We start from the raw sequence: 13,178 nt of genomic DNA on the forward strand, positions 1-13,178 counted from the left end.
TGATTGAGCGATGATGCCCACAGGCCATCACACGTTATTAAAATCACGCCTTTAGCGAGCCCCGTTTCCCGTTATACCGTTACGAGAGCAGCAGGCCGCTCGCTCTCCAGCCATTCTCGAGGAGCAAGGCCGGCAGCTCGGGGCGCTGCCGCTTTAAGAGCGGAAGGTGGCGGTACCGCCATCCCGTGGTGCATTGCGGCGGGCGCGCGGAGGGAGCGTGCTCTGTGGCCGCCCGTTCTCTTGCCGCCGCCCTCGCATTCGGAGGCGTTACGGGGCGCCATGTGGCGCTGAGGGCAACAGCTGCTCCTCGGGAGGCCCCCGCAGCCCTACCGGGACCCCGCCGCCGCCTGACGCCATCTCTCGGCACCCCTCTGCCGCCGTTCCCGCCGTCGCCGCCATGTCTGCGGGTTTCTCCTTCGGCGCGGGCACCCTGGGCTCCGCGGCGGCCGCCGCCGCCGGAGCTGGAGGAGGAGGTGGGGGCGGTGGGTTCTCCTTCGGCACCACCGCGCCGAGGTAACGCGGCCTTTTCCCCCTGGCCCCCGTCGGCTGGCCCCTGTTGCTGGCCTCCCGGCCTGGCCCGCATGGGCCTCGGGGTGGGCGGGATGCGGGCAGGCGGGCAGCGTCGCGCTTGGGTCAGTTGGCGTTTTTCTGGCTGCAGCCCCGGCCCCGCCGACACGGACGGCCCTGATGGCCGCGCGGCACCGCGTGCTGTGGCCCTGGGGCGCGGGGCTCCGTCCGGCCTTGTGCCCACTGCGTTCGGGGAAACGGAGCGCCGCTGCTGTGCGCTGAGCTGCGCGGGGCTCTGCTGGCGGAGCTCTGTGAGTTATAGCTGAGTGCGAGGGCTGGTTTGTTCTTTTCCGTGTGTGTGCCTATGGATGTGTGAGTGCATACCATGTCTTCTCATCTTGCTGCTATGCTTCTGCTGAAGTTTAGGACTGTTATGATGGAACTTTGGAGCTTTTTCAGTATTTTGGAGTTCTTCCCAAATCTGAACGTGCCAAAATAGTTGCTGAACCATAAGTGAGCTACTTAGGACGTTAATCTGGAATGGGTATGTTTCAGAATGCCCGCCCCGAAGCATTGGTAGGATTAGCAGCAGGAAGGGGATGGGGGATCTTCATAGAATCCTTTGAGTTCTATCACCTTTAAGGCTCCCTTTCATTATCTGAGAGCGTCTTCTGGAGGTTGGTGGCACTGTCTGTGGGAAGGGGGCTGAACCTTGATGATCCTTGGGGTCCTGTCCAATCCAAGGCATGCTGTGATTCTGGGTTTAAAGGGCATTATTGCTGTTTGGAACCACTTATGGGAGAGGCAAGGCTTCAGTGTCTCTTCTGATGCCTTAGTTGTCCCGTCGTCATAGATTCTTGATATATTTCTGCATATTCTTTCCTCTACAATAAAGCTGTTGTTGGCTTTGTTAAGAATTTTTCCAAGTTTCTTTTGTCCCATACCTGTTTAATACTGAGTTCCTATGAGTAAAACGAGACAGTCCAAAATTTTTTTATTCCAAGCCATTATTTTAATTGTACTGTCATAATTGAGAACTTCTTTTGTCTGGTTGATGGGGTTAGTACAAATTTCCTGTAGCACTTAAATGTTTTTATTGGTGTTTATTTTTTTGCTATTCTATCTTGCTTTTTTATCTGTTTAAAAAAATAAAGTAAGCATATAAGAGGTGCTAATTAATAGTAAAGATGTGCTTGGCATTTTTATTCGTAACTTTATTTCTACAAGTAGGCTGAGTCTTCAGGGCTATTGGTCAGGGAGCATCGCAGAAGCCTTTTTGCTGTTGGGTGTTAAATGAAAGAATCTTGAGCATCCCTATGGGGTGGTTTACTTGAAAACGCGTTTAAGACTTGAAGAAGAAGCTGATTCTCTTCTCTGCAGGGCTGAAGGGCAATATTGCCAGGTGCTGGGGGGAAGGGGGTTTTGTTCTGTTTTCTAATCATAGGTATTACTGATCACAGGGATCAGTCAAAGTTTATATTCTTGTGTCTTAAGGAGTATGGTATGGCAGCCCATGTAATTCCTGTGTTAAATCTCTAGCAGTTCCAATGCTTTGTTTATCAGTGTATTCCATATCCAGCTTTAGCCCGGTATGGTGCTTTGTGAGGCAGCCTGATGTGATGGGTGACAATCCTGCCTATGCCAGGGGTTGGAGCTGGATGGACTGGAAGGTCCCTTCCAGTTTAAGCCATTCTATGACTTGTTTTAGCTCCAGTCTGAGTTTTCCTTTGGGGCCACCATGTCAAAGTGATGCCTTCCATCTATGGGCAGGTAGTAAATAATCCCTGTGGTCCATGCTTTCCTGTGCTGCCATTGGTTTGCCTATATGTTTTGGTTTAGTTAAACTTTGTTTATTTTTAAATTTCTCTGTATTTACTGTCGTGTTTGGTTTTCATTTTCCCCACAATGCTGAGCTGTATCAGTTGCACCATAGCTTTCTTCTACTGGAATGCAGGGACTAGGAAAAAAATCATAGAAAAATCATCCTTTTCTGTAGTAGGAAAAGATGAGAAACAAGCTCTCAGCAAATGAGAGAAGCACCGTGTTGTATATTCAGGTCGATAAACAATTAGGATGTGCTGCTACAGTTTGGCATCTTGAAATTCTGAGAGGAAAAAAAAGCTGAAAGCTTTGAAGCTGGACAATTATTTGTCTTTTGTCTTCCTCAACTTCTTGGCCTCTCTTTCCTGAGTTACTTACCTTTAAGGATGACTCGCATGTAGGCTTTGAACTTGAACCACTTTACAGGATCAGTTCCAAGACCTAAAGTGTAGAAACCTGTGTCAGCCTTCTTAAGGATTAACTCCTGTGATTAATTTGTTGGGCACAGGAGCCATGCTCGTACCAAGAGAGAGGAGGTGAGGAAATAAAGAGAGGATATTAAACATCCAAAACTTAAAACAATCTGTAAAGATTGTTACGTTGAAGTCCAAACTGTGCTTCGTTTCATTGCTACTGTTGTGCTCTATGCCAGATGGCTCAGTTGAAAGAAACTTCTGTAGTTTATCAAGAGGTCTGCCTGTGGGAGCTGGAAGTTACTATAAGGAAATCATTCACGTAGCTTTTCATCAATTAAGAACCAGAATTTTGTGATCTTAGATTAGTGTGGCTGCTAGTACCTGTCACTTCACAGGTTAGAGATAATCATCGTTATTGTATTTCCCATATGCTCTGTGCAGTAACCTAATGCATTCTGTGCAAAATGTAAGGCTTGTCCTGTGTTTGCCATAAGATTTCTACAGTGTGTAGCTACCCAAAATAAATAAATATTTTCCTTTGGATTGCTAGATTCTGAGTCTCTCCTTTCTTTCCTGTATCTTCCCAGTGAAAATAGCTCTGGGAGTTAATTTCTTTAATTGGATTGCACAGTGTATTTTTGGAAAAGAATGTATTTGAAATGTAGATATGGGTCATCTGTGATTTGCATTTATGGGTAACAGTAGCAGTTTTGTTCCTGTTTCTTGCTAAGGCAGGACAAAGTTGTGTTGTTGGTGTGATGTGTCTGCATGCTTACTGCTTTGGAATGAAGCAGAGTGTGAGTTGAGGTTTCTGGTTAGACACATCTAGGAGTACTTTCAGTGTGCTTTGAGAAGATGTTCCTGTAGGTTTGTCATGTTTGTTCTGGCAATAGCACTTGTTCCTCTGTTCCCATAGTTCAGGGGAAATCATTAGGCAACTGACAGAGAAGTGCAAGTTTTTGGCTGTTCTAGCCATATGTAGCAGTTCAGCCGAGTATTCAGCAGGTGCTGGACTCTGAGTCACAGCAGCTGTTGGCTTCCAGGTAGCCGTACAAGTGAGGAAGGTGGATTCCTCTTTGGTTGGAGTGAGCTCTGACTGTCCTGGTCAGCTGTGTTCTGTCGACTCACAGAGGTGAAATGTGGGAAACAGAAATAAAGGGGGGTTGGATTTTTTCCTTTTAAGAAATAATACATGTTAACAGCCTTATTTTGTAATAGCTCTACAGGAGGACTTAATTTTGGAACTCTGGGTTCTTCCACTGCTACGGCAACCACTTCAGCTCCTTCAGTGGGATTTGGGAGCGGGCTTTTTGGATCAAAACCAGCCACTGGCTTTACGCTGGGAGGCACCAGTACAGGTAGGAAAACACTTGTACAGCAGATGTGTGAAACAGTGGTGAAGGAATGTACCATATACACACAAAAACAGGGTTATCATGATGTTTGTTCATAGTAACTCAGATCTGTAGCTCAGAATGTTATGTCACGTTGTTAATAAATACATTTGAAAAACAATTTAATTGAACTGTGAAATAAGTTAGTAAGAAGCGTGCAGTACCAATGATGCAGAAACATAAATACAGCTACTAGAAGCTGTTACTAGGCATATGTATAAATTGTGCCATCATTTGAATCCTGATTATTATTGCATGTATATATTTTGCAACTTACCTCCTATTCCAAGAGACTCAAAACTATGATTTGAGATTGAGATGTGTTTTGGTCTGAAAAATACTTAAATCAATGTGAAATTGTTGGTGTTCACGGTCTTGCAATAGTGAGTTTACTTGTATTGCCAACATTAATGAAAATAATAAATTGACTTTTTAGGTCCGTAGTTAAGTATATAGTCCTCTAAAAATTGGTGTATAAAGTAATGAACCTTTTCAGTCTTGAGTTGTTTTTCAGTAATTGTGCACAAAGAGGAATTTTATTTTGGCCTCAGTATATTTGGACAGCGCCTTTTTCTTCATCTGTCTGAATAAATAGATTGGTTCTTAGAGGTACCACTGTTAGAAAGGAATTCATGAGTAGGCCAAAATCATGTCCTGCTCTGCTGGGACCATTTTGTCTTGGCTCTTTGCATCATTTCTTTGATCTTCTAATTGTTTAAAGTCTGAAATTGCATGGCTCTGTGTTCTCCACCCCAAATATCCACTGGGGCTGTCATCCTAAGCTAAGACACAGCATTTCACAAAAATCTTGTAATTCTTTTCATTGTATTATAAATAAATTATAAATCCATTTTATGTACTGTCAGATGGCTGAAAAAATACTTGATAGAATTATCAGTCTTCATGTAGTGTGCCTTCAATTATTTGAAATTTAGTACTGATATGTTACATCAACTTCACTGTTAATGGATTCTTGTAAAAAGACATTGTTTGCTTTAAAGGCTTTATACTTTGATTTGTGTAGCTGGGAGTTACAAATAGTGGTTTTGGTGTGGCAGTTACTTTGCTTTCAAGATGTTACGTATTGTAACATGTAGTGGAACAACACACCAGAATAAATATTTATGATGGTTAATAACATAACTGCTTTGTGGTCCTCACTGTTCTTACTCTATTTTTCTTCTTAAAGCAGGAACAGCAACAACCATTGCTCCAGCACTGACTCTGGGTAAGGACCTCATTTGGATGTTAATGATGTACAGGCAGAGAAGAAGTTGTTTAGTTCTTCTAATGTAGAAGGTTAACGTGTGCAAGCTTTTTGCTCACTGTTAATTGCAGTCTGCAGTGTTAAGGTAGTGAGCCAGAGTGCAGCTAAAGGGTTATTCCATTGCTGTTCAACAGTACAAGTAGTCACAGTGAGAAGTTAGGCCTGCATTTAAATCCCCTGATGAGTTCCATCCTTCAGCAGAGAAGTGGAGTCTGTTAGCAAAGAATTCTTAAGATAGAATTTCTTTCTGTCGTGAACTTTGAGAGAACAAATCTGTTTGCTGATTCCCTCTAGTAGAAGAGTAAAGAGGTTTGAACTGGGAAGGGATATTAGGAATATGTTTCTCTGATGTATATGTAATAACTTTTTCAGCCATCATTAGAATTACAGGAATATGTGGGTGTTTTTATTGTTATTGAAACACCAGCAACTGAGCTTGTGTAATTAGAAGTGTTTGGGTCAGGGTGGTGGTGGTAGTGCTACAGGACAGACTGGTGTCCTAGAGCTTTGGAAGCTGTGCTAATTGGGAGGAAGTGGTACTGAAGAAGTAAATGAAGTGGATGGGAGAAGAGAGGAGCAGCTAAGCCAGAATGTAATCATATATGGCAGTGCTGTGCATGTGAATAGTAATTCTTTTCTGTGGTTGAATGAAATGTCACTGAAAACATACACAGCACTTACTGAGAATAGTGTTTTTCTTATGCTTGTTATTGTGATGTTCTAGAACAGAAGGCATATTCTTACTGTGAAGTTGGCAGGAAGTAGAAGCTTTGTTTAACTTTGCAAGTGTTCAAAAGCAAAGTTGGAGGGAGTAACATCTCAACACATTTTTCTTGTTTGCAAATTGAAAGGGTACCTGTTCTCATGCCCATATACACATCCAGTGGAGAATTTAGTCTGTATTTTGGACAATATAGTTCCATCTACCAATATTTTGGTAGTTTTTTTCAGCCAGATCTGTTTGGTGGAAGTTCTTTTGCACTTTTAAATTACCTTTTGATGTAATCTATACTCATAGATTGTTTGAAATTCTGGAGAAAACATACTTTTGAAATGTATCTGAAGATGCTATGGAAATATTTTATTGGCTGCAATTGGTCTCATGCAGTGATGCTAGTGACAGCTAAACAGATATAACTTAGAAGATAAGGTTAAGTACTCATTCTCAAACAAAATATCCACAAATGATAATTATTTTGGGGATTTCTTTTAGGCACACCTGCTACCACATCAGCAGCTACCACAGGCTTTAGTTTAGGCTTCAACAAACCTGCAGGTTCAGCCACACCGTTTGCTTTATCTATTACTTCTACCTCGGCAAGTGGCCTGTCGCTGTCTTCTGCTCTTACATCAACTCCTGCAGCAGGTAGGAAAATGTTTTGTTTCATTTTTACAACGTAACTATTCTAAAACAGTGCTATGTTCTATTTCATTCTAGTACTTACGTGTTTTTGTGGTGTTTCAGTAAGAAGGCTCATTGGATTTTTCTAGCTCTAAGTTTGAGGAGCCTAATGCAGGCCATCTTTACATTTATTTAGAGCACAATATAGCCTGTAATTTAGGCAGCCTGTTATCCAGGTCATTAGGAGGGTAGCAACAGCTGATTTGTCATGTTCTATAGCTGAAAAATGTCCACCTGGTGTAGACAGCATGAAATAGTTAACTAGAAGTGTAAATGAGATTTTTTTTTTTCCTGTGTAGTTCTCTTACTGTCCAACACTTTCCATCATGCTACAACTCACATAAACTGCATCATACATGATGATAATTAAGACCAGAGGGTTTTGTTTTGTTTTTTTTACCCCAGGAGCCTACATTTAAACACGGTTTTGTGTCTATATTCTGTCACTTTATGCCAGTGGTCCTTCTCTGCTTCTGCCCTTTTCTGCCAAAGCTGAGACACTTAATTCCAGAGCAATGAGATGTCTGTCTTTTTATTTTTTTTTTTTTCAGTCTGACTCATAGAATGGTCTGAGTTGGAAGGGACCTTTAAGGTCATTTAGTTCCAACTCCCCTGCCTTAGGAAGGGACACCGGACACCCCCCACTAGACCAGGTTGCTCAAAGCCCTATTCAGCCTGGCTTTGAATGCCTCGATAGAGGGAGCATTCTTTCTGGCAGCTCTCTGGCAACCTGTTTCAGTGTCTCACCACCCTCACAGTGAAAAATTTCTTCCTATATGTCTAGTCTAAATCTACCTTCTTCCAGTTTAAAACCACTTCCCCTCATCCTGTCTCTACATGCCTTTATAAAAAGTCCCTTCCAGCTTTCCTGTAGGCCCCTTCAAGTACTGGAAGGTTGCTATAAGGTCTCTTCAGAGCCTTTTCTTCTCCAGGCTGAACAGCTCTGGCTCTCTCAGCCTGTCCTCGTAAGGGAGGTGCTTCAGCCCTCTGATCACCTTCATGGCCCTCCCCTGGATCTGTTCCAACAGCTCCATTCATTGTGTTGGAGGCTCCAGTACAGGTTACAGTACTCCAGGTGAAGTCTCAGGAGAGCAGAATAGAGGGGCAGAATTGCCTTTTTCAATCTGCTGGTCACACTTCTCTTGCTGCAACCCTGGATACAGTCGGCCTTCTGGGCTGTGAGCACACACTGCTGACTCATGGTGAGTCTCTCATCAGTCAACACCCCCAAATCCTCCTGAGGGCTGCTCTCAGGCCATTCTCCACTCAAACTGTATCTGTGCTTAGGATTGCCCTGACCCAGTTGCAGCACCTTGCACTTGGAAGTGAAGTGCTTTAATGTATAACACAAACATTTTGGCATTTAGAAGGTCAGTAGTAGTTGTTAGATCCATTGTGCTGTAAAATCAGTGTGAAGTTCCAGATTATCTAGCATTCTGGGTAGCTCTCAATTTTGCTACAGTTGCAGGTAAACTAATGAAGCTTACAGTATTGTGAAACAAAGTCACATATGGTTTGAAAGTCTCTGGTAGAAAGTCACAGAGAAAAAAACAATAGCTGAGTTTAATATTGAGTGACTACAAGGATTATTTCTTTATTTCAGACTTTCTGTAGATGACTTTGAATGCAGTGTCTACATGAAGCTTGTTTTTCATTGTTGGGTTTTTCCTCTGCAGGTACTACTGGCTTTACCTTAAATTTAGGTGGAACAACTGCACCAACTACAACTGCCTCCACAGGCCTGTCCTTGGGAGGGACACTAGCAGGTTTAGGAGGTTCACTCTTCCAGAATACAAGCACAGCAGCAACAGGTAAAAGTTGATTTGTTTTTTCCTTTTCCTGCCTCAAAATTTTGTGATTGTGCAGTTGTATTAAATTATGATCTAAGATTTTATATAAAGTAAATCTTAATGCCATGAAAGTCATTTTTAAGCATCACTATTTGAAACTGTTGCTATTTGTAGAAAATAATCTTAAGTCCTTAGCTTCTTCCTAATGTTTAAACTTGTTTATTCTTTTTCTTGTATTTTCATTAAAAAAAAAATATCTTTGTAATAATTGACTCAAGGAAGTCACATGAGAGAGGGTGGTGTTGTCTTAATATCTTATTCAAGTTGATTGCTCCTTACATTGGTGGGTTTTAGTCTGAATAAAACCTTTGACTTAGTATTATCCTTTCAGTTATTTACTGACTTCCTGTCTTTGAGTTCTAGAAGAAAAATTAATATCTTGTAGTGTTGGGAACATGCTGCTCTTAAACAGAATGAAACAGAAAGGTGTTGGCAATCCTGATGATGTTACCTATCTATTTCAAAAATATTGTAAGGAAATTTCATTAAAAACCATACATAGTTGTATGAAACTTGATAAAATCTGTTTTTCTTTGAGCTTTTTAATCCAAATGCAGTAAATGGACTCTGAAATTGCAAGTAAGGTAGTCTGGGGTATTAGTTTAAAGTAAACTACTTTTTAAATGCAGAAATTCTGTTTGTGTTTCTTAAAAGGACTTGGGCAGAATGCTTTGAGCTTGACTTTGGGGACAACTGCAGCTCCGTCCAGTACTGCTAATGAAGGTCTTGGTGGCATTGATTTTAGTAGTTCTTCAGATAAAAAGAGTAAGTTTGTTTTTAAAATGTTTAAAACCAATAACCTATGCAGTAATTTGTTGACAAAGTATCTGAGTACAACAGATTGAGGACAGCAGAGACACTGTTTCACCGTTAGGAATGCAGCCTTCCTGGAATAAAAGACTCAGGGCTGGTTGTTGAAAAGTCATGGCAGATTTCCTTACAGTTGCATCAGCTGGCCGCTAGATGGGGGAACGGTGCGATGTTTAAGAAATGCATTGTAAGTACAGAAAGTGCTCACTGGAAAAGTTTTCTCCAGCAGTTGCAGTTCTCAGACTTGTGGAGTGGAGATGGCTTTTTTTTTTTTCTCACTTTCCTCCTCTTCAAAACCTACAGAATAAAAATGTCCTGTTGTTCACCTGTTATTCTTCAACACAAATTCTTTCTAGTGCTGGGGATCTGTTTCCCTCCATGAGGTTGTTGACACTAGTTATTAAACCTAAGTCTGAGGTAGGTCCAATGTACTTAAATAAGGGAAAAGTGAGTATTGACAGGTGGTTGTTGACTTGCCTTGATTTCATACATCTAAAGCATCTTAACTAAAGTTGATTATGAAATGCCTATTTTCTCTGGGGAATCAAAGCTGTTAATTTAATATCTTTAGTTCATTAAAGAGCAAATTGTAAAACTGCTGAAATCAGGTATTCTGAAAACTAGTAGAAGCTTCATGAAACCATCTTTACGAAGGACTGTGAGTTGTGGAAACGCAGAGCCTTGTGCTTGCATATTGGCTTTCTAAACTGGAGTGCTCAGCATGATGCTGACTTTCTCTTTTTTTACTTCATTATTGAAAGTGATGAAAAAGCTCCAATTCTTAGGTTCTCATGGAGTTTCCATTACTGTGATATTAGGATTGCACAACTCTTCAATGACGTACAAGTATCTTAAAATATGACCTAGAGAACCACAGACTACTTCAGCATTGTTTTTCTCAGTTCTTTGGATGTAATCCCAAAGGAGCTGATTACCAACTTCCTGCTGTGTACTGAATCTGGGTTGGTGGGTGTGGGTGTGTGTGGCTGTTGCTGTCAGGAGGACGATGAGCGAAGAGATTTCTAAACTAAGCAGTAGAAAATGCTGAAGGGGACTGCTTGAGTTTTCACTTAGAAAAATTCAGGATTTAATTTAGAATTTCTGGTAACAGGTAGTAGTGACCTAAGAAGCCTTGACAAATTCCTATTTCTGCAGTACTGCTTTTTTTTTGATGGTACAGTTGCCTGTAGGACTACATGAGAAACTGCAATAAGAAAGGTTTGAGAGTGTTAGTTTTATGGCTTGAACCTTTTTTCCTTCCTGAAGAAAAGGAAGAAAGAGATGTGGCTACTAAAAAGAAGTGCTTGTGAGATTACTGTCCATGGAGTTCCAGGACACATGGGCACCTTTATGCTGTCTTCTGGAATTTGCTACAGTATATTTTTTGACTTGAGACTAAGGAGTGGCTGCCTAGTATTTCTTTACAGATGGCTGCTGGGAGTTATTCTTGTATGTCAGTTTTTCTTGTATATGATCAAAAAAAGTGAGCATATGGTCAGACAAGTAGTCAGGTATGATTTCAAATCTGTCCTTCACTTTGTAGGTACTGTTCAGGCAAAGTTTAGCTAAAAAAATTAGTGACTGAGAACACAGATTAAACTTGCTTTACTACCTAGGCTGTCAGCTGAGAAAGGAGTCTGAATTCTGGTATTTGTTTGGGTCATCTTTTTTTTTTTCTTCCCAGTTTTGTGCAGCTTCTGTTTGGTTGTTGGTTTTGTTTAGGTCGAGTGGAGGAGGAATGGAACATTGGTTGATTCTTGTTTGTTCATTTTGCAGAAGGTGTAGGGAATAGGTATGAGACACTGGGTTCTGGTACTGGATGACAGAGTGCAGGTCTAAGCAATTACTTCTTTTCAAACAAGTGGCTTCTCCTGGCAGGAGCACTGGCTTGTGCAGATTAAGTTTTGGTGTTCTTGTGACCTTCGTGGCTACCTTCTAGTTTGATGATGGTGTGAGGATTTGAATGGCAACCAATCTGAGCAACCTTACTAGCAATCTGCTCTGATATGAGGTACAACTTCTGCCCATGGCTGTGACTAGAAGTACTCATGGCTTGCCTGTTCATGTGATACTGCTTTCAGCTCCTTTCTGTGTAGTTCAAGAGAAGTGTTTGGCATCTTGGTTAATTTTCTCATCTAGATGTGCAGATTTGTTATTTGGAGTCTATAAATGATAGATAAGCAGTAACACCTTTGGTTCTGTGAAATCACATTTATTCCTGAACAATGTGCAATAGTAGAGCTCTTAAGAAAATCCAGCAAGCTTAAGCAGGGATGGATTTCTTATGCAATTGCAGTAGCTCATGTATTTGAAGGGACTTGCAAGGTGACACAAGATGTTTTATGTTAATTTTTGTGCCAAGAGATTAACACCTGAACGTGAGTCATTGTTCTTGAAAAGAAACTTATCTCTGAAGGAGAATAAATGAAAACCTTCTTCCTTATATGCTGTATTTATCAAGAAAATCAATCAGATTGCAATAATCATTTCTTAATGGAAAATCTTACTAAAGTTTTTGTCAATTCTTCTACATGTTTTCTCATCTACCATTTTTATTTTCTAGGTGACAAAACGGGAACAAGACCAGAGTAAGTTCAGATTCTTTGCATTCAGTATCTTAAGCTTAGCTGTTTTCGATATGCTGCCTCTTCTACTACTTTAATCTTTGAAAAGGCTTAAATAAATAACCAGTTCTTGTGATATGGGTCACTTAATAATGGTGGTTCATCCTTTTGAAGCATTGCATTGCATTTGAGCAAATTGCAATGCCTACAGCTCAGCTGCTTTGTACTTTAAACTGGTCACATAGACTGAAAAATGGTTTCTGTAAATTATGTGCAGTATTTACACCATGTTGTTAGATACTCTCATAGTCTCGGGCTATTAATTAATTCAAATCATTCCTAGATGGATGCAGCATGCATGCAACGGGTGCAAAGTTGAGTGATTGGTCACTTGGAAGTTTTCACGGTACTTAATAATCATGTAAAAATGCTTGACAGTATTGAAGCACCATCTAAACATGCATTGTTTCTTGTAGAGACAGCAAAGCACTAAAGGATGAAAACCTACCTCCAGTAATCTGCCAAGATGTAGAAAATCTACAGTAAGTAGTGTTTATTTATGGCAGTGGTGTTGCTAAGTACTGTATTCTGTTAACACTCTGTAACAACAGCGTAGAAAGCAGTAGAGGATGTGCAGGATGACTTATTAGCCTGAGGCTGACAGGAGATTAATGATGGGAGCAGAGTAGGTGAATAATTCTATTAGCTGATGTCCCAGTCTTTTGCCACTTCAGTTTTCAGTCCTGTTTCCACAAACAGGTGTGTCCAAGAGACACTTCTAGAAGCTGATCCAGCCCTCCCTGGGAGCATTAAGCTTCTTGCATGTGTGTTATAAGTATCAAATTCTGTTTGCATGTACACTATGGATCTTGCATAGCATGAAGAGAACTGCAAGCTAGCCTTGATTCAGGCAGGAAAGAGGCAAGTTATACAGCCTCTGACTAGACTATGTTTTAGAGTATTTGTGAGTTCAATGTAGTAATTACTTTATGTACTTTTATGTATATATAAATCATAGCTTACCTATCAGGTGCAGTGTAAAATGTTTATACAGTTACAAGTCTTGTGTTTTTTGCTGATTTACAGTATTAGCATATTAAGAGTTAATGTTACTCTGCATTTTACTATTCTGTACCTGGTTTTTGGG

The 13,178-nt window shown here is 40.9% G+C and overlaps 2 protein-coding genes across 5 annotated transcripts in view; both read left to right on the forward strand.

The window, feature by feature from the left end:
* TNFRSF19 (TNF receptor superfamily member 19) overlaps positions 1-13,178 on the forward strand; it is a 501,102-nt gene that overhangs the window by 450,940 nt on the left and 36,984 nt on the right. The window lies entirely within an intron of this gene.
* Positions 182-13,178, forward strand: part of NUP58 (nucleoporin 58) — a 36,771-nt gene continuing 23,774 nt past the window's right edge. For 2 of the 4 annotated variants that reach the window (XM_052671198.1, XM_052671200.1), the window contains exons 1-8: positions 182-513; positions 3,963-4,102; positions 5,328-5,366; positions 6,619-6,771; positions 8,484-8,618; positions 9,312-9,422; positions 12,031-12,055; positions 12,508-12,573. In XM_052671198.1, coding sequence (XP_052527158.1) covers positions 398-513; positions 3,963-4,102; positions 5,328-5,366; positions 6,619-6,771; positions 8,484-8,618; positions 9,312-9,422; positions 12,031-12,055; positions 12,508-12,573 — 785 coding nt within the window. In that variant the 5' untranslated portion in view covers positions 182-397. The remainder of the gene's footprint in view (positions 514-3,962; positions 4,103-5,327; positions 5,367-6,618; positions 6,772-8,483; positions 8,619-9,311; positions 9,423-12,030; positions 12,056-12,507; positions 12,574-13,178) is intronic. The other 2 variants (XM_052671199.1, XM_052671202.1) reach the window with 1 other exon arrangement.

The sequence above is a fragment of the Tympanuchus pallidicinctus genome, unplaced genomic scaffold, assembly GCF_026119805.1.
Source record: "Tympanuchus pallidicinctus isolate F22 unplaced genomic scaffold, pur_lepc_1.0 scaffold11, whole genome shotgun sequence".
Lineage (NCBI taxonomy): Eukaryota > Metazoa > Chordata > Aves > Galliformes > Phasianidae > Tympanuchus > Tympanuchus pallidicinctus.